Source organism: Atractosteus spatula, chromosome 6 (genome assembly GCF_055471065.1).
Source record: "Atractosteus spatula isolate fAtrSpa1 chromosome 6, fAtrSpa1.hap1, whole genome shotgun sequence".
NCBI classification, from domain to species: domain Eukaryota; kingdom Metazoa; phylum Chordata; class Actinopteri; order Semionotiformes; family Lepisosteidae; genus Atractosteus; species Atractosteus spatula.
In genome coordinates this window covers 60489759-60515169 of record NC_142711.1, presented here as the reverse complement: position 1 = coordinate 60515169, position 25411 = coordinate 60489759, and the positions used below count along the sequence as shown (strand labels likewise).

General features: G+C 39.2%; 1 protein-coding gene across 2 annotated transcripts in view; it reads right to left on the bottom strand.

The window, feature by feature from the left end:
- The window catches only part of exoc2 (exocyst complex component 2), a 107049-nt gene that overhangs the window by 27620 nt on the left and 54018 nt on the right, over positions 1-25411 (bottom strand). For both annotated transcript variants that reach the window (XM_088918393.1, XM_088918391.1), the window contains exons 12-22: positions 22735-22869; positions 20564-20688; positions 18247-18315; positions 15174-15331; positions 13857-13978; positions 11974-12035; positions 10784-10864; positions 8446-8505; positions 5187-5248; positions 3961-4027; positions 128-244 (exon numbers count right to left, since the gene is read on the bottom strand). In XM_088918393.1, the coding sequence (XP_088774519.1) occupies positions 128-244; positions 3961-4027; positions 5187-5248; positions 8446-8505; positions 10784-10864; positions 11974-12035; positions 13857-13978; positions 15174-15331; positions 18247-18315; positions 20564-20688; positions 22735-22869 (1058 nt within the window). The remainder of the gene's footprint in view (positions 1-127; positions 245-3960; positions 4028-5186; positions 5249-8445; positions 8506-10783; positions 10865-11973; positions 12036-13856; positions 13979-15173; positions 15332-18246; positions 18316-20563; positions 20689-22734; positions 22870-25411) is intronic.

Here is a 25411-nt window from a genome sequence, read left to right as displayed (position 1 = left end):
ATATGACTAATAACTGGAATGGGACCGATCTGTCTGCACTGAGACCCCTCCCCCGCTGCTCAGATCCCACCGGCCACCTTATTCCCCAGCTTTTACCAAAGTGCTCAACGAACACTGACAAACTCACCCGGGTTATTTTCTCTGTGCCTTGAAAGCCGTGCTTTTCAAAATGCTCCGCCAGGTTCAGAAAGGTGTGCTTTTCCAGGTATTGGCAGTTGCTAAGAATTATCAGTAGTCTCTGCTCCTAAAACAACAAAGAACACCATCAGAGACACTTGAAAAAAAAAAACTGCCAAAATGTTTCTAACACAACACTTCAGACCCAGAGGAGTTTATTGATTCCTATAACTACTGATATGGGTGTGTGTATACATAAGGTGATTTTCACCCAACTGACTGGTATAAGCATTTAGATCTTTGTACAAAGCCGAAAAACAAATCCAAGGAAATAACACTTTGAGCACAGTAGAACACAACAATGGGCATTGACAATGGCACTGGAGAGCACAAATGAAGACAGAAATTTGGGAAGGGATTGCTTGGAGTTTAAGATGTGCCCACAACTTCCAGCACAGTCCTGTTCTGGAAGTGGGTTCCTTGAAATCCATGTCAGAGGCCTGGCGTCGCGACGTGCTATCAGATCAAATTCCATGGGTCTGTGAACTGTTAGGGACAGTTGAGCATCTGAGTTTTGTCGACTACTTGACTCCTTGTCACTGTGGATATACTGTAAATGCAGCTGTTGAAGAACAAGTTGATTGTGTTTCACAGCAGTGCTTCAATTTGACTGGACAATTTCACAAGCGATTTGGCAGTACCCTGCCAAAATATAACTGATACCTACAGGAGGACACACTGAACAGCTCATTTGTAAACAGTACCTGATAGACTGACATGATAATTATGGTCCCTTTGATTTACATTTTTTTAAAGTTATAGTGTGCGTGGATGTATATACAGTATATATATACAAAGTATACGTCAGTGGATATGAGTTGTTAACAAATCAAACATTTACAAAAGGTTTCAACATAATAAACTCTTGTCATTTTGTCACTGGGTTTTAATAATGCCTTACAGCATATTTATAATATATATATATATTTTACATATTCCCAAGCTTATCTTTTTGCAAATGAAAGGGGTTAAGGCCATAAGGTCAAAAGACTGCAAGATTAAGGTTCCTCCTGTGAACCCAGAGTTTTTAAAATGCTGAAGAACATACAAATCTTACTTTTCACTCTTTACAGTGCATTGCCCACTTGTGCATCAGCAAAACCACCCTAAACGTTTATAGCTCCAGTCCTGCAGGTTTTATCAGTAATCATTCAATCACAAGTTCCTAAAGATCCCTTTTTGAAACCAACATTAATTAGGTGGTATTCTAAATTAAGTAATCTAGTTCTTATCTTTAACAAAAATCTGGACACCCTGCAGCTCTTAAGAACCAGAGTTCCCTTGACTCAACAAGCTGCTAGATTCATTAATCAACAATTTACAAATGTTCTGAATCTTTAGAAAAGGCATGTCAGGGTAACATCGCCGACAGTGTCTGTTGATCCTCAATTGACCAACCGGTAGGAGCTGCTGAGTAACATCCAGCAAGGAGAGGAGAGGATGAGCACAGTTCTGCATGCAAAAGGTGCTGAAAACAGTACTCTTGAAGTGTGGGCATTCTGACACTAAGGACTGGAAAAAAGCTTAATCAAACTGATTGAATAAGACATCAATTAGCACAGGGGTTGGAGATTTCAGCTGGAATTAAATTCAGTTCACAATGTGTCCCCCAGGACCAGGGTTTGGAACCACTGGGATATTGTATTGTTATTTTAGAAGAAGAAATAGATTTAGCAGATTATGCGAGATGATATGCCACCAAAATAAATTAGAAACAGACAATCATCTTTTGCACAACAGATTTTTTGTTTTGCATCTTTTTCTTTGGATATGAGCAAGATTAAAAAAAAAGATTTTCCAAGAAGCGGATATTTTCTACTCCTACTAATTAGCAACTTTCTGTCATAAATAATGTTTGCTGATTTTTGTTTACGTTGCTTTTCTCTACTCTTCTTGACACGAACCGCTATTAAACTGTTTTTGATAACAATTAAAACAGATAACAGTATTAACTGTGAAACGTATTTCCCGCTGATGTACTTTAAGAAGAGTAAAGCTTGGACAGTTTCCAGGATAGTTTCTGAGTGTTGAGTGTAAAGATTAGATTATGCAAAACAGACAACTGATGCTTTTTTTAATAGTAATTTAGAAAAACTAATGACTCAATAGGAATTAATACAATTTGCAAAGGATGGAAGAACAAATAGGATGATAACACTGGTAACCAGAAAGCATCATCATATTAAAAACTGTGTGATCCTTACTGATCAACTGCTTTCTGAAAGCAAGGCAGGAGTAGAGGTCATATAAAGGCAAAGGGCAAGCAAGAGGTTCAGAAGAGTTAAACATGAGCAAATGGAGATTTGTTGGCATGATAAGGAACCAGGACTGTTAAACAACACTCTCGGCTTCAATCCTTCATCTGGAAGTCCTCCAGTAAGCACTGCTGCACTGTGCAGAGAAAGAATTATATAATTTATCAGCCACCATGACGCTAAAAAATACCTCCATTGCACGTCAAATCATTCTAACTCAAAACACTTGGAAGTGTGACTGTGTTAATAACGACTCTCCTGAAAGCAGTGAAATTATCCTACATGAATTGTGCTAAGAGTATTTAAAAAGCACATGTGATGTGCACGGACCTGCAATGTGAAAAAAATAAATGTAATGAAATAATGAATGAGGCACAAAGAAGATTTTTATTTTTCTGTTCCATGATCAGTACACAGATGGTGCGAAGTGGTACAAAATACATAAAAACCATTACTGAAGAAGAAAAACAGGCCGTCAAATAACAAATCTGCAGAGTTAGGTTGTAAGATTTCCATTAATGGTGCCTTGAGAATCATCTCTCCAAAGCAAACCACAGACAAAGACAGAAATCACACTTTTTGAACATCTCATGAGAAAATTCGGAGGAAGTATCTCCATAATGTGAATGATTCATCCAGCTTGAATTCTTGCTGATAGAGCTTCAGACTAAGTGCTGCAGGGAAACTTATTGGTTTTATAGCAGGGGTAGGGGAAACCCCTAGTCTCTAAAGGAGGACAGCCTTGTAGGCTTACAGTATATTACTTTATATGAGCATTTCATTTACAAGAATCATTCCTTTGTACTCCTCCTCCATTCAGGTACATTTGCTCTAATTTTAACAAAAACAGGTTGCAGGAATTGGCACATCTATTAAAAGATTTGTATTGGGCAGCTTTCATGAGGAGTGTTTGGAGTGTGAGCCAGAAAACCACCATGGGGTCTCCTCTCCTTGAGACCATGTGGGATTCTGCACCTCTTGTTTTATTAGTTGTCATTATTATTATTATTATTATTATTATTGTTATTATTATTATCAGTCTGCAGCCTGGGGATGAAAGGGACAAAATGCTGTGTAACGGATTACTTTTTTGTTTATGGTAAAAACAATATCACACCTGGTCACCCATGTGACTCCAGAGATAAAGGCACAAGCTCTGTGGATCCCGGGTTCGAGCCTGGGCCATGTCATCAAATCAGCTGTGAGTGGTAGGGGACAGCTGAATGGGTGTCTACAAGAGGAGGGCGGGATAAGTCTAAGGCTTTCCTGACTTCCAGCGACACAGCGCCCCCTGTGGCCAAACGGGTGCTCGTGGAGAATATAGTGGAGAATAGCAATTAAACTGCTTCAGCTATACAGGTAAGCCTGGAAATGAATGTGCAGCTGTACACTCAGTCAGGGAGTGGTGGTGCGGTGACGTACTGTATCTGTCATTGTAATCATTCAAAAACATGAATGTACTGTAACAGTGTAAAATTGACAGAAAGTGTAGTTAGAATGCTTCTAGATAGATTGCCACCTTACTTACAGGAGAGGGGCTGAAGTCTTCATGAATACTGCCAAACAGATCAGGTGATGCAATGTCCATTGGCATGCTGAAAGGAAGACAAAGAAAAAAAGACTTTGTTTTGTCAGATTAAATGTATAACAAATATAACAAATCTACAGAGTTACGTTTTATGTTTTCCATTAATGGTGCCTTGAGAAACTCTGACAAAGACATAAACCACACAATGTTCAATTAACTTTCCCTGTTAATTAATGTTAATTTTCCCTGTTTAGTCAGATTTCTTTAATGCAGGTACTGTATTTTCATGCTCATTTTTATGTATTTTCCTATCATAAATCACCTTAGAAAAACACAGTTTTCAACTTGTTCATCTGCAAGTATGCAAAATAATCCTCTTTGCGTACTGTGCGCTACTACTGATTTGGACCAGGCCTCCAGACAGAACTGAAGCTACGCATTGTACTGGAATATTTTGATAACATCAAGTCCCCATAATAGAGGCATTTGTCCTCACAATAGAGGCATTTTATAAATATAAATATACAATGGCCTAAAACTTAATATTTTATCACAACATAGTTTACAGATAAAATAAGCCACATAAATGGCTAAAAAGAAATAATATGAAAAAATTCAGAAGAAATTCACTCGAAAGGCATTATTATGAGGGTCCATGATTCAAAGACAAAGAAGACTTAGCTACAGGAGCAGCTGAAGATGGGAGATTAAACTTATGAAGAGGGAGACAGAAAAGAATACTGCAGTAGGGGCAAGGAATAACGAATATAATTTTTACAACAATTAAAAAATGTAAAGGCATAAGTAAACATGCATAAGTAAACATAAGTAAACATGTATTCTGAAATTATGTGAACTGCTATTACTGTACACTGACAGAGTCCACTCAAGTAACTGTGTGGCTCATCAAGGTAAGTTTGCACACCTCAATTACTTTGTGTTTGCTACAGCAAAGGGTATGAACTATACTTATTACTTTTTCATTTTTCTTTCCCATTATGTATCTACTTTTCTTTGTTTTTTGCTTTGATATACTGGAGTAGGTCATGTCTATAACAAATAAGGACTGCTGCTCCAAAGCCTCATGACTGAAGCTTTAAAGCAAGAAAATGTGAAAACTGAGCCAGGGCCTGAATACTTCGGCAGGACAGTTAATTGTATCGTTAAGTCATTAAAATAAAATAATGAAATAATGCACTGAGACATGACTTCACAAAAGCACTTACTGTGAGGTGTCTATGTCACCATCGGTTTTGGTACTTAACTGCTCGAGACAGTTTATAAACACCTAAAGCCAAAAAGAGAAAATCAGAATTATTAAATGATTAAATGGCATTGGCATATTTTTTTTTTACATGTTGCTGAAAATTGAAAAAATAACAAAAATCCCCTGTGGTGTCTAAAGACAAAGAGAAAGAACCAACCTTGTTCCATTGTAGAACTGTTAAAATAACCTTCATAGCTGTTAATTTCAATATTGCTATGTGTTTTTTACTCTTTAAGTAGTGATTTCAGATTCAAAACGGAACGAAACACAAAGTAAAACATATTGAAAAGTACCCAGAATAAAATGTATTGTATATCATAATCCACGAACTACATACATCCATGTATGTATTGCAACATACTGTACATATAGCAATTCATGCCCGGCTATCAAAATCAATTTTCCTGTGACCTACAAGTTAGAGAAAGAGACAGATTTTAAAAACCTGTGGCAAAGGGGAATGCATGTTGAAAGCATATGGGGTAAGAAGAGGAAGATGGAGGCAGAGAGGTCTGGGGGGGGTCTCTCTTAGACATGTCTTTTTATATCTGAAAGCTGGAGATGTGCATTACACGCATTTCCAGCTGCTCATTTCAGTAAAAAATTTAGAAAACCATGAAAACCTGGCCACCATACAAAAAGGTTTCATCAACAGTAAGAATCAGTAATCTACACAGATTTCTGAAACAATTAACATTAAGTGATGTTTAAAAGATAGTGTCAAGATATTTTAAGTATAAATCAGAAATGGGTTCTACTCCATAAAATGCAGAAGATTCAATTTCATGTTTTATACATAATACAAAAAAAAGGGAAGGAAGTTTTTCTGCTTTGTAAAACAGATACAGCTGAAAAGGTCTACATGTTCTTAACAGAAAGTAAGAACACACTTAGCCCCATTATTTCTGAATCACTGCTGGGATGAGCTTCCTGTCAGTTTTTCTCAGGTATTTTGATAGGCACCTACACAGTTCTGGTATCTATGGAAACTAAAGACTTGAGGGCCTACCCCTGGAACAACGAGGGCAATCGAATACAAATACTTATGAGCTGTGCAACACAGAAAAGATGAGCTACCCCTCAGAAAACCTCGAGGAGCATTTAAGTCATGAGGCATGAGGTGGAGGTTAAAATCATGTGTGTCATGCCCAACACATGACCCTTAACATGACAAAAATTTAACCAGACTAGAACATTTCACGTTTTATTTATGCAGTACTTTCAGCTATAAATCTGAGTGCATCAGAGCCACATAGTAGCATTTTAAGAACACAAAGAATTTAGAAGTGGGGTAGATTCTGAGCAAAGTGCAGCTTGAGCATGCTCAAGTATGTTTTCCGGTTGATCAGATATCATGTGTATTTCCATGCAGCTCTGGGATCAAGAAAGGGAAATGAGGGACACACATGTGCCTGAGCACAACACCATGCATTGCAAAATGAGCGGTGAGGCCCCTGATCTACAGGGTCTGAGATATTACTAGTGACAAGCAGTGAGGTGACCACTGCCGTTCAGGTAAGATCAAGACGGATGCAAATCTCTCAGAAAAAAGCCAAAAACTAGACCAACAAACAGAGCATTTTAGGCTTTTAGTCAGCTAAATGAGAACAGATTTAATTTGGAACTGCATTGTCTAACAAAAGGCAAAAGTTCGAATAATCCCAGTCTGCTGTGGGGGTCTGCAGGGTACAGGAAGGGGGCTCTGACAGGGCACAACTGGGAGAAATGCATGTGTGGTCCTCTCCTCACACCTCTCTGGGACGAGGAATAGGGATAGGGACCCACTGCCAAGTTTTCCCATTCTGAACTGAGGGGAATGAAAAAAAATACTAGAGGTGACACATTTAAAAACAAAACATTTAGAACCATGTTGTGCAATGTTATGCTGAAATAACTATAACAGCAGAGATTATACATGTGTGTACTGTAGATGTTTGCATAATCAACGCAGGACTGTAATCCGCGACATCAGCCTTCCATGGCACACTGATGATACACTGAGACCAAGGCTAGCTCTCCTCCAAATCAGCCCTTCCACGACAACGGACTAACATTATTATAACATTATAACATTAACATAGCACTGCACCCATTACATGCTTAGATCTTTCACAAGGCCATTAAAAAGCCATGATTTCAATGCAAATCTATACATGTATGGCTAAATCCTAGTGACTTTCCTTATGATTGTCCCTAAGAATGTATGACATGTTTACAAATGATAGGAGGCCATGCAGCCCATCTAGTCCAGTTTGGAGATAGTAGCTAAATCATCAGAGGATCTCATCCAGTCATTTTCTTTGAAGGAACCCAGGGTATCAGCTTTATCTTCATGCTCAGCAAAGCAAAAATGTGTGTGCAAGACTCAAAAAATGAGTGTTTCGTGAAGTACAAAAAAGCCCCTTTTTGGTAACAGAGGCAATATCAGTTTTAGTCACTACAGGTTGTGAACAGTAAAAGGCGGCAAAATTGTAAATTCCTTTCTAAAAGAAAGTTAATGAAAGATAAACTGTTTCCTTTTAAATGCTTTCATAACAACAACAGACACAAGTTTTGCTCCTCTGTGTGCATGGTGTACAGAGACACACAGTGAAAATACAAACTAATCTTCTGCAACAATATCACTTTCAATTAAAAGGAGGATCAAGCACATGTACTGAATAATCAAACCAGCACTTTAAGAATGAAAACCCATCCAAGTCCTAAATCTCAGGCTCTCAATCTCTGGCTCGGTAGGATGCCTGTGCTTTTTGGCTTTCATGTCAGCTGAACTCCCAACATCTGACTTGATTCAAGCTTTCCAACCTGTTTCCTCATTCAGTCCCTGGATTCAGAATCACCAGCTAGAGGTGTATTGCTTTTAGGAGATGCAACTAGCAGACCTCTCTTCAGTCTTTCCTCAACATTCTGAACTATAGTCTGCTCCCTGTGTTTCTCTAAGATGCTTTTAACAAGTGACCAATTAATGATCTCAATTTAATAAATTACAATTAATAAATTCCACACACTTGAATAGTGGGGGTTCTGAAACCGGGAAATTAGTAAAGAGTTGATGCTAATTACAAACCTCATTTCACTTTATAAATGAGAGGTCCAGGAAAGCAAGTAAACTAGTTAGCCTCAGGGATAAAAAAAATCGCTTGGGGATTCCTCCGGGACCAGGGCTGAAAACCACTGTTAGTCAGTAGACATTCCGAGAAAAATACAGTGTCCTTTACCTTCATTATTCCAACACAGAGCTCGCCCACCTTGTCTTGGGTTCTCTCCTGCTGAAAAATCTTCAAAAGAAATTTTGAGAAACAACTAAGAAACAAGAAAATTGTGACCAAACAAAAAGTAAAGGCCACAGCAGCAGAATACCTCTTGTGCTACTGTTGACAGTCTCACCCCTTCAGCTCATGCAACTACCTGCAAACATTGGCAAAGGAAAAACAACACACCAATCTTCTCTTTCAATTCCCTGTTGAGATTTTTCTAAAATTTAGAATTGCCAAGTTATTATTTTTTTTCTGCCGACTTGCAACAGCCACTGGTGTGTTTTTTACACCCCCAGCTTACAGCTGCAAGCCTGGGACTGGACACAGTGCAGAAGGAGGGAGTGCAATGAGAGGAAGGGCTGATGTCTTTGATGTTATAGTCCCGCAGACCAGTACAGTAGGCCCAAGGCAGACTGAAGGACCTCGCACCATGGAAGGAGCTATAACACAGTTCAGTGCTGTTTTGAGGTTCTTTAACTGCTGGCCGTCGGGAGAGCAAAACAAACCTCATGTCTACTCTGTTCTACTATGCAATCACTTTTGAGGGCATTTTATGATCCAAGCACGGTCCTTGCATTGCAAACATATTGCCTGCTTCTGTAACCTAAAAAACGTGAAGAGAGGTTACTGCATTGGCGACACCTGAGAGAGCCCAGGCTGACTACTCCCACCTGTAGGGTTAGGTCTGTGTGTGAAAGGGTGCATTCTAAATTTGGATATGCTCTGTGCATGTTGAAAAAGAGACACTTGTGTGGAATGTTAGAAGAAAGAAGACTGTAACATTCTGGAGCAGAGTGAGAAATAGATGTCTTGATTTGGTGCTTTAATATATGCCCAATGACTTGCTCCTGAATGCGACATTTCTGGCAACTGAAAAAGATGTTCTGATGTATGAAAAAAAACAAACTTGTATTTAGACCATAGTAGGAAAAAGATGCATTTGTATCACTGTTTTTGCTCGCCGGAGGGGACTTCTGTAGAATAAACTTATTTGAAATCTTCACTGAGCTGCACTGTGACTGACATCCCTTCCTTCGCTTGTGGAATTGGGGTCACAATTAGCAAGCGACATGACCCAGACTCCGATCTGCGATTGCAGGGCTCGGCCTGTCAGCCAGGGAGCCCCCTCTTTTATTCAATTCATTGGAATAAAAGCTGGGTGGCACTGTGGCGCAGTGGTTAGCATTGCTACCTCACAGCCCTGGGGTCCTGGGTTCAATTCTGGACCTGACGTGATATCTGAGTGGGGCCAGCGGGGGGCGCTCATCCCGTGGTCTGTGTGGGTCCTAATGCCCCAGTATAGTGACAGGGACACTATACTGTAAAAAGGCACGGTCCTTCAGATAAGACGTAAAACTTTTCTCTGGTCATGAAAAATCCCAGGGCGTTTCTCGAGAAGAGTAGGTGTGTAACCCTGGCATCCTGACCAAATTTCCCTTTGGCATTTACCAATCATGGCCTTCTAATAATCCCCATCTATGAATTGGCTTCATCACTCTGCTCTCCTCCCCACTGAGAGCTGGTGTGTGGGGAGTGCACAGGCGCACTATGGCTGCTGTCGCATCATCCAGGTGGGGCTGCACATTGGTGGTGGTTGAGAGATCCCCATTACCTGTAAAGTGCTTTGAGTGGAGTGCCCAGAAAAGTGCTACATAAGTGCAAGCAATTATTATTATTATCTGTGTGGAGTTTGTATGTTCTCCCCATGTTTGCGTGGGTTTCCTCTCACAGTCTAAAGACATACTGGTAGGTTAAATGTTTTTTGGAAAAAACTGGCCCTGGTGATAGAGTCTGTGTGCCTGTTTGTGTCTGTCCAGGGTGTGTTCTGCCAGGATGTAGCCTTACCTAAATAAAATGCAAAAGGTTCAGAGCAATGAGAAAACAAAGGACACAAAACTTTAGTTCTAGGCTTGAAAATAACACATTTAAAATAAATGCATTGGTTTATGCATTGGGCACAAGTTAATAAACTAGGTTATTAACACTGTATTAATGCTCTATTCACCTGTGGGTTACAAAGAACATCTCATCTAAAATGTTATTGCCGTTATCTTAACTATAAGTTCCAAGCTACCCTGTTATTTGGTTTCTGTTTCACATGGCGAATTCCTGAATGTGTTTTGATACAGCCCACAATAGCAAACATTAATGAATATACAGGCTGTAGGCATGAATTCGAGAGTCAGATGCCACACAAGGAGAACTGTAATAACAGTGTATACTAATCTCCAGAATTATGTCTCAAAGCCTCTTTTATCTACTCGTACTGCACTGAGGAAAATTAGATCAGGTAGCTTACATTGACTTCCCCTGGTTTACAATCCATGGACTCCTTCAGAGACTGCAGGGTCTGAATCATGCACTGCTCAAACTGAGACGGCTGAAAATCAAAAAAAGGCAGTCAGAGTGGCATGAGGTGTATCTGTGCATTTTAAAAACACTTAAAACCAAGATATCCAAGCCCTGTCATAGCACTGTGCAATTCAAATAATTAAATCGGTAAACGAGGTTTGGTACAATAGGGCCAAGCTGGTTCAGGAAACACTTCAAAGTCATTAACTATGCACAGACACAGATTTTCTTAATGGCTACTGTATGCTGTATCTCGACCGACAGCATTTAAAGAGACAGACTAGCAGTCGAAATGCTGAGAGGCCCAAACTGCTATTTCCCATTGTTTCTGGCCCTTTTTATTCAAATTGAGAACATAAACACAGATGTGTACCCAAAAATGTCACAGATGTCTTTCGGATAGCTTCATTTGCAAGTATGTTGAGTGTCACTTGCTTAATCTAGGATTTAGTTTTGCATGATATGGTTTGTTTGCTGAGGACACTGGCTTTCAAATTGTCACTAAATCATTGGATGTGAAATGATAAATGATGGGCAATATAGAAGATTATCCATAAGAGTCACACTATGAGGAAGGAAATACAAGAATGCTTCAATTCATTAAGACCAGAATATTCCAAAGTGTTGCAATAGCATCATTGTGTGGCTCCACCTACGAAAGTCTAATCGTTTTTTTAACCTATTAGCCAAAGCAGAAACCAAAAAGCAGATTGCATTATTTATTAAATAAAAACAAAGATGTAAAGGCAGAAATGTTTCACCATAACAGGGGTCTTTATGAAAGAAAAGTAAAACTGTAAAATAACTATTGGTATACCTAAAGATGTTCTAAGAAATAAATTCTGCTATCAACTCATTGATCAACTCAAAATTATCAATGCTACTGTATATTTCACATTTGTATAGTACTGAGTAGTTTATAGGTGAGAAGCAGAATATTTCTATCAAGACCAATGAATTACATTGGCATGATCTACAGGATCATTAAATGCTTGATTTGATTTTCTGACACAGGTTTACTTTTTTCCACTCACTATTTTCATGTTTAATAATATTACTACATGAACTTTCAAAAGGACAAACTTTAGCTCAACCTACCTCTATGGTAGAGTATTCATTTTTGTGTTTTATACGTACCAAAGATGTGATTCCCTCATTATCCACAACCCAGTCTTCTTTTTCTGCCAGCCGTTTAACATCTGAAGAAAAAATATGAGCGCAATTATTCAGACGCTTTTCAGACCTTACTTCTATCTCAGTTCAACCTTTCGTAATAAAAGTGTGATATTCAAAGAAAAGGACAGGTATTTGTCTTTACTATATTATTATATTATATTCAGGCAATTCCTACAAAATGAAGCGTCTGGTTTGCAAGTTTTTTTTCCCTTACATATTCTTAAGTATCTTCAGAAACTGATGAAAGTTTGGATTTGTAATTCTTAGCAGTCATTTGCAGAAAAATAGGTCGCTGTTACTAGTGGTTTTGGTGGACCAGTGGCGATCTTCCCTCTGAGCCAGCCGATGCTCCAGCATGTAAAGTCCGAGGTGCTGCCCTTTGGATGAGACATTAAGGGAGATCTGGAAATTCCAGTCTGGGCTTGCACAGTTCGGTCTCCGTAAGCATTCCCCTTAATTCAAAGCAGACCCTGACTTCTGCACCTGATCTGGTGAGCAGTGGGACACCTGGCACATCAGGGGTGTGACGCCCAGGTGGGAACAGCACTCCAGTGGTGGATCAAGTGGGTGTCCTGCTGCAAGTCAAGTGCTTTGGAATAACAAGCACTACATAAATGCAGGTGATTATTATGTATTCGGATTCCCTTTCTCGGTCGGTATCTTGCCACTTCTACAGAGCTGTGGAACAGTGAAGCTGCCACTCACCATGTCAGTGTCACGCTGCATATGGGATTTTGCACACTTGGTCAGCTGCTTACAGTATATGCTATTCGGGAGCTCGAACCAAACTCAAATGCATCTGGGACTGATGCATCAAAATGCACTGCTGAAAGAAGCTTCAGTCTTCTGAAGAAGACTTTTTCTTCTTTGTCCTTCGACAATGTTTTGCAGTAAATACATTCCGTACAGACTATTAAAAAAATGTTAAAACTTTCAGCATTATTAGGTGAACTCTTAACTGTATCACGGCTGGTGCTTGTAAACCTTGTGCTTTCACACTATGTGTCTTTAGATAGCATGTTCTTTAAGAAAAAAAAACCCTTTAGAAATTCTGAGAACACACAAAACGAGTCAAGTTAATGCCACAAGAAGAGCTATGTCAGAATTAACCTGTCACATTGTACCACAAATCCCCCCCCAAAAATGAATTTAAAATGGTGTTTATTGCCATAGTCCAGGGTCCAGTTTATTTTATATCACATTATGGTGACAAGACATCAAGGTAAGTTGCAAAGAGAGAGGTCTTCAACACTCTGAGTTTATGAGCAAGCACCAGCTCTCTTAAAGATCACAATCTGACAAATCATTTCATTGTAGGTGACTAAGTATAAATCAGCCCTACTCATTCGACAGTAACAGCTCTGCTGGAACAAAAAATATGCATTAGCACACCACTGACTAAAAACTAAGTGTACTTGTTTCTTTAAAGCTGTTGATTCTATTAACCCAAAAATGTCTTCCTAAACATAAATGTGTGGTACAGCTAACCACTTTCAATACAATCTGGGTGCTTTCAATGTCTGTATTTGTTTCACAATGATCACTCCTTGGATCTCTTACTCTTTTCTGTTACTGAAATGCCTATTTTTTATTTTTTTATTTATCTATGTAAGCAGATCACAGTGAGCTTTAATCCATAGCTCTTATAACACTGACAATTTTGTGGAGAACCTGCATTGACCAAAAATGGCAAAAAATCAAGAACCTATTAAGTAACCTCAAAACAGGAAGACTGTTAAGAGCACAAAACGATAGTTCATCTGTTGGCACTTGTTTACAGTAAACACTGTAACGTACAGTCAAGTAGACAGCTGTCTGACGGGCCTGTTGTGTCTGCATCTTACCTTCTGAGGTCTGCTGCAGGGTCACAATCAGACAGTGCACGCGAAGGTCAAGAATCAAGTCCTGGATCACCTGCAAGAGGTCATTGGGAATTTCCAGGGCTGCCAGGGCTTCATAGCTCATTCTGTGCGGAGATTAAAGAGCTAAGTTAGGGTCAGAGTGAAACACAGGTGATGTTTGCGGCGCTTATCAATGAAAAAGGACCTTATGCTGACCAGTTGTGAAAGGCTTGCTCTGATGCATCCATTAATACCTATTAACTACAATACAATATAACTGAGTGTAAACGCCAAGTGAAACAATCTTCAATAACTAACTAATTTGTTAAATGCAATACATACTGGTTAAAGATAAACTGGGAAACAGTTTGATTTTAAAGCTGCTCCAATTGCTCGGGGCAAATCCTTCTTCCACTTTGACCGGTCATGTATTTAACAACACATTGCACAACTCTTCTGTATTTGCGAATCAAGGGTTGGATACAGAGCTTCTGTGTATTTCCTCAAAACTAAATGTTCTGAACTGGTCATGCTTTGGCTGCAGAATGTGCAATCCTTAGGTGGCTTGGACCTGTAGTGTGATTTAGAACCAGGAAAGGTGCATAACATCAAACTGAGGGAAAATCTACTAAAATCACATCTTGTTGTCTGACTCAAAGCATGCAAATAAGAGCTCTGATCTGCATTTTTGATTTTTCTGAGATGATACATGAATCAACACCCTGATGACCTGAAGACCTAATTTTTATACATCATGTTTTTAATTTGCCTTTATTTTCAAATGGAAAATCCACAGCAGAAACCAGTAGTCAAATGGGTTTGTCATCTTAAACTGACTGAATTACTGTATGTGGTTCATAGTACTGTCTTTAAATAAGCATTTTTCATAAAGTAAACGACTGTATTATCAGTTCCTACCTATTTGCAGTAAACACGTGAAACGCTATACATTTGATCTAGGGGAAATCCAAAACATTTTCTTCAAAATCTATCCCACGTTCCACTCTGGGATTGGTGTTACAAAATGCACAAGCACCACCGCTGCTCAGAAAACACAAATCCCTTCAATATTTATCTGTTATTGGAATTGCCTGATGACTAGGAAATGCTGACTGTAGAATGGTACTGGATCTTCTGAAGGTATGGTGAAACTTTTCTATTTGGGGGGCAGTTTTCTTGACGTCGTTCTCCAGAAAACGAGAGACGGGAAGAGCACAGCCTCTTGCCTCCGATGAAGTGGATCTTCAATAAACATCCATAGATAAAGCAGAGCAGAAAAGCAGACCGCAAACGCTGCTGCATTTGGATTTGAATTCATACCTGACTGTGTGGATGACCTGTGTCAGCCACTGGCCTGAGAGCTCCGACTTTGTTTCCCAGCCACCGTACTGCCTCAGCTCCCCCTCGGACAGGCTGTTGGACAGCAGTGCCCCACGGATCAGCTTCACCAAAGTATGCATTACTTCCTGAATCATTTTCTAAAAATTAAAAACAAATTCCAATGCACGATGATAATGCATTAAAGAACAGAAATATTCATATTTTTAATCTCCATTTACAGTTATAGGCAACTCAGAAAATGCACAGATAGATAGGCAGATTTGTGGCTCCTTATTGGAAAAGGCAAAGGCAAAGGCACTCAGCTGTTTTTGTGGTCATTCAGTTTTCAGGTTTCTCCAATCGAACTTGTTTTTATTACACTTAACTGCAGACTTAAGTGCTGTAGGTGTCTTCCCCCACCCCCACAATTCACATTTGTGGCAGCTTATGTCAGTCTTTCCAGACAGTGGCATAGATTTGTCTTCAATAACGTTTCACGTGAAAGCATCGGGGGGGGGTTCTCCACATAAACAAAAGTGCTGTACAGCTCGTGGATTAAAAAAAAAACGGAATCAGCAATTGAAAGGCACTTTAACAGTGGCCGCCATGTATGGCCTGTGTGCACAATGGAACGAAGTCTAGCAGCAATCGGGAATTCTGCGGGAGGGATGATGCACCATTCTTCCACAAGAAAGACAATCAAGTCGCACAGGCTTGATGCAGGTGGGAAAACACGCTACATTGGGCATTGTTCCCGAATTCCCCACAAATGGTCGCCTGAGTTCAGATCTGGTGACTAAGAAGCCCGTGACGTGAGGATAACATCGGTGTCACCCTCGTCAACCCACCGGGCGACCACTCTCTCCCCATGGAAAGGGGGCATGGTTCCTGGAAGACACCACTGCTGAAACGTGGGGGGAGAAGGTCACTCAGTACCATTATTATATAGTGATTAGCTCTGTGCTTGCCTTCTAAGTGAGGCAGTGCCAGGAAAATGCACCCCACAATCGTGACAAAACCACAATAACTCTCCACCGGTGCCAGTTCTGCTTCGCATGCTGAGTTAATGCATGGACATCCTGGAGCATGCACCTCTGCCTACTCTTGCCCTTTGGTGATGATGTCTTCCCAGAGTTGCGTGCTGACATCACGTTAGACATCAATGCTCAATAAAACTCAGCAAGGCCGAGCTGTCTTGAACACTGAAGCTCCTGCCAAACATGCCCCAACAATCAGCCCTTTTTCGTTGTCACTGAGGCCACCTCTTGCAGCCATGTTAGCCATGATTGTAGGCAATCATACCCGTCCAGCATTTTCATGCATGCTCTAAACATGCTGGGATTTTATTTGCATATGTAGCATGAGCCATACATGTTTCCATTTTTTATCGAATACTTGTACATCATTCACCACATGGGACTAATAAAAAAGCAAAATGACAGACAGTGTTATTACAAACACCACACCAACAATATTCTGCAACTATTAACAAATAGTAGTCCAATCTTCACTCTCCAGGCTACACCTTTTCCATTTTAGTTAATTTCTTTCCACAGGATAACATTTAGAGAACATGCAAAAAAAAGGACTTTTCCTTAACTCATGCCCTCCCAGTCAATTTACCCTAGAAAAAGAAGAGCACTTTTTTCTCTTCCTGTCAGTACAGGAATAGATAGATTCCTGTCACTGACAAAATTGTACTGAGGTGACTTTCTTATTGCTGTGTTCGCACTCAATTGCTCATAAAGCTACAAGTCATACAAAAGACAGTCATACCACAAGACAAAAGGGTCAGACAGTTCAGCCAGGCACAACACTTTTTAGAAATTATAGTTTGTTTTCTGGGATGGACCTTCATGCCTTCTTCTAAATACCCACTGACACATGTTCCCAATAATTATGATTAGAAAAGAAACATCATCTTTGACCTCTGCCAAGTATAAACGTGTGATGGTGAGAAAACAATTAAATGATTGCTTTAAAAAGCAGTATATAAAATATAATTTATTATTACTAGTACTACGCTCATGCCTAAACAAAGTAAGGGGGTTTTGCAGAAATATTAATGCTAAAGCTTTGTCCTGTCTGTCTTTTAAAGGTCTTCAAGCTATCTTGTTTCTTTCTAATACTTAAACAAATCCACATTTTTGTCCAAGAACACTTACGAAACCTGTTATTTCCACAATGTGAACAAAACCCAATCCCATCAGCTCTTTCCCTGAGCAGTTTTCTGCCTTGCAGTGTTTTGTTTAGTGTTTTGTTATGTTCACATGAAGGAACTCGAGGAAGTGAAAGTGACAAAAACAGAAATATACTATCTCATAATTTCATATGTAGGTGTATGTGGGAATATTCTCATTTCAAGGTTAGTGCTTTAAAAAAAGAATCGAGTAAAAGCACCCAGACATTTTTCTCCAGGCTGCCATGGTTGTGTCCGCACAAAGTTTGAAAATTTTACAAAGTTATGTTGGGATCACTGGGATGTGGTTAAATTTAGAAGCGGTGGTAACAAAATGCAGTGCAGTAAGAAGATCTCATTGAAAATACTGCCTACACTGTTTGTCACCATGTAGCCAAACTTAGAGGCGTTAACACAGAACACAAGAGTAATGCAACAGAAATGACAAGAGGCTAAATTCATGCTCTCACAATCCAATCCCAACCCAAACGGTTATTTCATGCTCACAAATGGAAGTGGGACCCACACATGTATATTAAGAGAAAATCATCTAGGGCACAAGACAGATGGACCACTCTCTAGAAAATCCTTGAAAGACAAATCAAATCAGCAAACTGGAGCACATGGTCTCCTCTTGCTTGTATCTCCATGCAAATTCAGTTGTGCAGTTGGAGATAAAAAAGGGCAGAGTTGTCTCTAGCACAAGGGCTAGAAATAATGAAAAACAGGTACATTTTCCTTCTTGTTGCTGTGATGAATTTAAATGAAAAGTTGGAAACAGCATATATAAATCGAAAAAACGGAGACTGACAATAACAGCAATCGCTACGTGGGAAGTCTGACATTTATTGCGCACGGCTCAAGTCTTGGCAAGGCAACAACAAAACGTCTCACCTTGAAATCATTTTGTCTCTGTCTGGCGTTTTTCTTTGACTTCTCCACCTGACCAGATTTTTCACCAGTCTGTCATGATGAACAAGACAAGAGACAAGACATTGCGTCATGAGCAATCACACAGAACCCGGAGAAGATACGGATAGCTGTGACAGCGAAGGATGTTCAGCTTCAGGTTTAAAACACTGGTTTAGAGTTTATGAGTTAAGGCCTCATTGCCACTGATGGTGTACAAGAAACAAAGGAACTAACCGTGAAAAAGTTTCACAGTTCTCCTCTATTTACTCTTTACAGGTGTCTTAAAAAACTTAACACCAAGCACACCAGTAATGAGGATGGTTATTGACCTTCTAATCTGGGCACTAATCTTGCAGAAACAGCAGGAACGTTTCAATTTACTTAACCTTAATTAAAAACATCACACTGTTTGAGATGACAGAAATACAAGGCACCCTTAAACATCATTTCAGATATAAAAATACTAGTTCACTACAATAATCATTACTGGAAATGAAAACTGGAAACAGCTGAACAAAGGGTTTCAACATCCTTCCCAACAAGGAGCTTAATAATATATGGACCTGATTTGTACTTGTAACCTTAAAAGAAAGATTGGTTACTGACTTTTTGTAATTACTGTTCCTTTCTTATGTTCAAAATGCACTACTTTTAAAATGAGTTTTTAAACAGAGGCCATAAGACGTTCACAGGCTAGTTATGAAGGCTAAGGGATTTTGCTCTTGTGAAATAATGTCTTTTAATGACCAATTCCTTTTCTAAAATTCAAACAATTTAACTTCAAAATAACTGTTGGTCAGAAACAAACTTAAGAAGTATAGCAAAAAGGGAAAGTGCTGACACCTGTGTTCCCATTGTTTCGGGAAACCTGCTCTATGAAAAAACTATTACCTACTGTTATCGCTGATGGCATTCTACAGATATAACACTTTAGTACTGCATCTCTGCTGACACTAATAAAACCTGCTTTTCTGTTCAACAAAAATATTTTAATTGCTTAGTTCACATTTAAGAGGCCTTTCTTATTGCAGCTTTATAATACATAAAAAGATAAACGCCTGTAAAACCACTGACTTTTGACATTTGAGTTGTACAACACTGACCTCTGCTGGAAAAATAATTTAAATGACAGATATTCACTAGAAAAACTTCTGCACTTTGCATACCATCCATGGTGACACATTTTTTTAAAACAAACTGCATAAAAATGCATACACGATGGGAATGGGATTAACACAGAAGTAGTCATGTCTTAAAAACTCCAAAAGCCACTTGCACAATTTGATGAGTCAGCTCTTCTCTTATCCATTAACATGTTTAATCTACATGTAATTAAAATGCTACTTGGAATTATTATTTTACATTATTTGTTTACATTTGTGGTCAAAACACCTCTCACAGTTTTGCCATAGGTACAACAGCTGTACAAAAGACAGAGTTTATTCTGAAATCACAAAAATTACAATCAACTACTGGATAAATGTATTTTAAGTCTACAATATTTGTAAAACATTTCATCGCAAACAAACAAATAGGTTTGTCATACTTCTCTTTCAAAACGTAAATAATTACATAAAAGAAAACTGTCAACTCTCTTGACAAATTTCTCAAATTATTCGTTTAAAAGCCAGGTCAAAAATAACAGACTGGTTAATTTCAATAAAGAAATGTGTAGGGTGTGTATTATTAAACAACGTAAAAAAAAACATTTTAGGAGAAGTCAGAAGTCAACAGGCACCTCCTGTCTCTTTACCTCAGAAGAACTTTCATTACCGAGAAACTGGTTAAGGCGTTCGTACAGGCAGAAGGGCGTATGGTGGCTTTGTGGGAGTACTGGGGATTCTTGTTTGTGCCTAGTTGCAGCGCATTGCTTACAGATAAGATAGCTGATAAAGCCAAAGTCTGGTGACTAAATCAATTGGCACCAAGCTCCTTGGCCGCATATTTATTCAGTTTTAGCAAACACCAGGGTTTCCAAGCCACCACTGGGAAAAATAGCACACATTTCATGGTAAGTGACTCACTTGCCACGATCTGTTGAAACTGCGTCCTGAATGCGGGACACGCCAATGAATAAAACACTTAGAGGAAATGTGAACTCACAGCTTTAGATGTTTAACACTAGACACATACGTAAATCCACAAAAAAACTGAACTAAATGCTAAAGGCACCTGAAAAGCCTGGGACTGAAAGAATTTGGTAGATTTCAAAATAGCATGACATGTATATGTCGACCATGTTGCATTACTTTAATAGTTTACACCACAATGGAAACTCTCAAAAGAAGCCAGTCGGTACCTCGCTGAATAAGCTGCCATTTACATAAGAAATCCAGAGCTTCCAGAAGTTAGGTAGCTGATTGAAGACAACTTCAGTCAGGTTTTCAACAAAAGTCACCTGGTGTGGTCCCTTGAAACACCAAGCTGTGGAAAAAACAAACCAAGGTTTCTGTATCTGACCGTTATGGAATGTGATGTGAAAACATTCCATTTTTTTTGTTATAAAGAAGTTAAATCAAATCATGAGTGACATTCCTAACTTTAAGAAGCTCTCTGCAGGTTAACAAACATTCACATCAAATGAATTAACATCTGTGAAATGCTATTAAAATGTTATATGGGACTATTGTTTTATGTTCATGGTCAAAACACTTCTCACGGTTTGGCCATTGGTACATCAGCTGTAAAAAAAGACTGAGTTTGTTCTAAAACTGTTAACAATTACTTTATCACTCTATATCTAAACTACTGGGTAAATGCATTCTAAGTCTGCTGTATTAGTAAAACATTTCATTGCAGTGAAGTACTGTATTGAGTAAAGCTCTTTACTTTCAAACCTTACTGCTAAAAGGTTAGGCAAAAGTGGAAACTGAATGTCTGCTGTAGAAATTGGACTTCTCATTCCACAATTAGAAATTGTAATATCCGTAGGAAATCTAAGCAAGAAAATAAAAAGACTTTGACAATTTTTATATAAAAAATTAGTTACTTTTTGTGATGTCCAAAGACTCATCCCATATACAGAGAAGATGTAATGCTTTTTTATCAACTTTTTTTCATAAGTTTACCAATAATACATACTGTATATTTCTAATGCTGAATTAGTTAGTACTCAGTACTTAATTTATAGCGATATCGTATACATTTCCATTGCATCTGTGTTCTGCAATAAGGTTTAAAACTAAATGCAGGTTGTTCTTGTTTCACCTGGTCTTTGTGTGATTTTTATTTGAACTGCCTGAAAAATATATACTGTATGGGAAAATGTGGAGCTTCAAAAGCCTTTATAATTTAAGGAGCAGCTGGGCTTCACTTGCTTTAAAACTGTTTTAGGGTATTTCTCAAAATGAAATATGCTGGCACTGCAGCCAAGTCATATTTGAATTCAACAGGGGGGTATTTCAACTAATGTCAAAAGATATTTTTAAAAAGCTGTTTTTATTATTCACAATATTTCAAAATGATGACTCACTCAACAGTCAAAAGAACGAAACAGGTCTGATTAGATTACTTTTTCCTTGCCCCAAAAGACAAAACCCTTGATATAAAAAAGAGATTTTGCCTCTAGTTTTTTAAAAATAAATTACTAGGAATTATAACATTTCCATTGGGGTATGGAAACTTTCAATGACAGTTGTACGCAGGTACTGATAAAGGACTCTGCCTTGTTAATCACGATAAATCTTCCCTCTTAAACCTTATCTAAACCCTATTCGAAAACTGTGTGTTTTCTATACTGAAAAACATACAAAAATACAACAAATGTGTACTGAAACCAATAAACTTTACTGTAGTTTTAGCTTCTCCCTGTATATAAAATACGTATTTCAATATTTTTTCACTTTCATAACAAAGCATACTAAATGAATTTAGCCTTTTATAGAATATTATTATATATAATAATTTACAAAAATTGTACTGCAGTCCTTCCAATTACCGATGACCTCAGAAATGCAAATAATAAAACCAAGCATCAAGTATCAAGTATCAAGTGCAGGGAGACCAACATAACAATGCTGCCAGACGACAAAAACATCCTGCATCTCGAGGTAAAATAAATCAGAGCCACGAACATCAAAAACAAGGCAAATTTGACACAAAGCTCAGTTCTCAACCAAGATTTCTCTTGAGACACTATAAATGTTGTGCTAATTGTATCTGCTTTGGCAACGCTGTAATTCATCAGTCATGCCAATGAAGTTCTTTGAATTTGAATTTGGCAATGGGAAGAGTCAGATTTTGGCAGACAGGTTTACCGTTGAAAGAAAGGCACGCATCACCTGCAGAACAATGGTCTCATAAATTTAATTTCTGAACTTCAGGCATGGTCATTCTAACACTACCAGAGATTTGGACTGTTGCCAAAACCCTGGCAAAGCTAGAATGTCAACGTTCTTGTTCCCTCCAAGGGGAACTCCGGCCTCAACAAAGGGTAGAAGCCCGAGCTCATAACCAAAGGAGATGTCTCACAGTCGTCGCGGGGGGACTGGAAGCTGCTGTCTCGCTTCAGCGATGCAGTCTGGCTCAAACGGCTGACCAGCGAGGGGCGCACATCGGGGTCCAGGTCCAGCAGAGCGCCGTGGGTCCCCCCTGCACCTGCAGTGCCTGCGGAGATCAGAGCAGAGGCCCGCGGACACGGTGAGGACAGGACATCCGCGCCGAGACACACACTGTACACCGCACTCGGACCTGATACCACATCATTCTAGCTCAGCTCTGTTGCACGCGCGCAAGACCCGCTAAAGGAATGGAGCGAGTAGACGTCCAGGACAACCCAGCTTCTGCTAAAACAAACAACCTTTTCATGAATCTGCAAACAGCAGGGTTACGCTGGGATTCGTTCATCATCTCAGCAACCACTGAAAATACATTGACTGCAGACTGCTTTGTTTTCTTCCCCTTTAATTGCCCGTAGTCCAAAGAATGCTCCCTTGTTCCACTGAAAAAAAACACAACATCAGTTTGCACCAGTTCGAGGAAGCAAGAGCTTCATACAGAATAATTCCTTAATTGGATGTCTAGCGTACCTAACGTTTAACAGAGCTCGAGGGAAAAACAGCAGCTCCTCTTCCCCCACGCCAGAGGACTCTTAAACATCTGGCACCGATTAAGCCGAAGTCGTCTTCCCCTGTCCCTCCAGAAGGTAGCGCTGAAGCACTGCTCACAGGGCAGGATGCCCTCCCAAAGCATTTCTACAGCTGAGATGCCCGAGGATTACTGCAACCAGTTAACCTAACATGGCCTCTTCTGCTTTGGATGTCATTTCTAATTTCCTGGTGAACCAAGCTAAATGGTCTCTTTAGAACGAGGGAAAAAAAGTATGCCGTAAGTATTACAATACTCACGTGTCACACAGTAAAAGCTAGAAGAGCTGCTTTAAAACAAAACACGAACTTGCAAAAAAAATAGGAGTCTTTTTTTTAGTAATGAATACAGTTTAAAGGTCCAAAAGTTAGGTACACCAAAATTATTAGACATAAATATTGGGTGGATTCTCACAGTTATGGCAAAGCAACTGCATGAAATAAAATATTATGTTAGGCAACAAGATATAATGTTTATCTAATCTAGTGAGATATGAATGTTTTATGGAAGGTTTAAGACAGGAACTGACAGGCATATGAATGTTATTTTAAAAGAATTCCACTATAACCCAGGTAAAAAAATATACAGAATAATGTATACACTATGAAGATATGCGTCCTCATTGGCAACACTGCTTTATGTTAGCATTGTTTGTTCAATGCTGCAATTTCTATTATGTTTTAAAGTCAGAATGTTTATAAACTAAGACAGAATATAGAAAGAGTGATTGCTAGATACAGATATAGACTGATGCACTTTGTTCAGGATTTGAGAAAAATATGACCAAAACACCGCACTGCCATGTGTACTCTCTAATCCCGTTTGTCCAAACAACTAGCTGATTGCCGCCAACACAAATCCCGATATTTTGTTTTGATCAGAATGCAGTCTTGTGCGTAGGGCAGAAAAAACACAGGACGAATAAAAGACAGAATTTCCCACTCAGGATCAGAACTGAATGTTTTCACAGATGAGACTTTCCTGGAGAGAGATTTTTTTTTTAGAAGCACTGAAACACGTGGGCGTACATTACGCGAATCAGACTTTTTTTTTCTCCCTGTGTTTTCCCCCTCCGTTTCAAACAGGGATGAGGAACCATTGTTGACCCAGGTGTCTAGTGAACTTTCTCATTGGGCTCTCTGTGTTTTTCACTGTCTGCGCGAAGACTCTCACAGCCCCGCGAGCCCGAGAGGGAATGTGGACGGTTTTGCAGGCTCTGTCCTCTCTACAGGGTGGCAGACTTCCTCCACAACCCTTAAACACCTTTGAACAGTCTTTCCTGTGCACAGCGGGGCCTTGTCCTGCGCCTCAGCCTGACCACCCACAGTTGCTTGCTGACTAAACAAGCTGAGCCCTGGGCCGCCACTGCTGTAGTCTCTTCGCGGACACGGCAGCACTGAGATCCCGCGGAAAAGGCCACGCAGAAACAGCCCTCAATTGTGAGGGGAAGGAATCAGGAGGAAGCCTTACGGGGAGAGTGCTCTTCAAATCAAACAAACAGCTAATCACTGCAAGATTAACCTCTTCTTGAATTCGTGTCTGTCAGAGGAGCTCCTGCAGGAGCAGGGGTGGAGACAGTCCCTCACTACGCCTCTCGGGCAGAAACTGTTTCGACGTGTAGAACAAAGAGCCCCGCATCCAATTCATTTGGAGCACGAAAAGCGTCCTAAACTGACACAACATAATGATTTACAGGGGACACTTTAAAAAAAAAAATCACATAAAGACTCGATTGCTTGCAATGGAAACACAACCTCACCCATCCAAAATCAATAAATGCATATTGGAAATATCTGATATCTGGTCCTGTGTTAAAGGTGGAAACATATTTTTAAACATAAGCGTGTAGAAAAATGTGTTATTTTCTTAGAAGCTCTGATTCTGGTATGGTTTAAATGATTTGACACTGGTTAGAGTCTCATCAAGTAATCATAAAACAAATATCTATTCCCATTAACAGTAGATTTTGGTATTGTGTACATTACAATGTGTTGGTCATGTGAATTATTCACAATTAATTTGAATAATTAGTTTTATTAAAACTAATTTAATAAAGTAATAT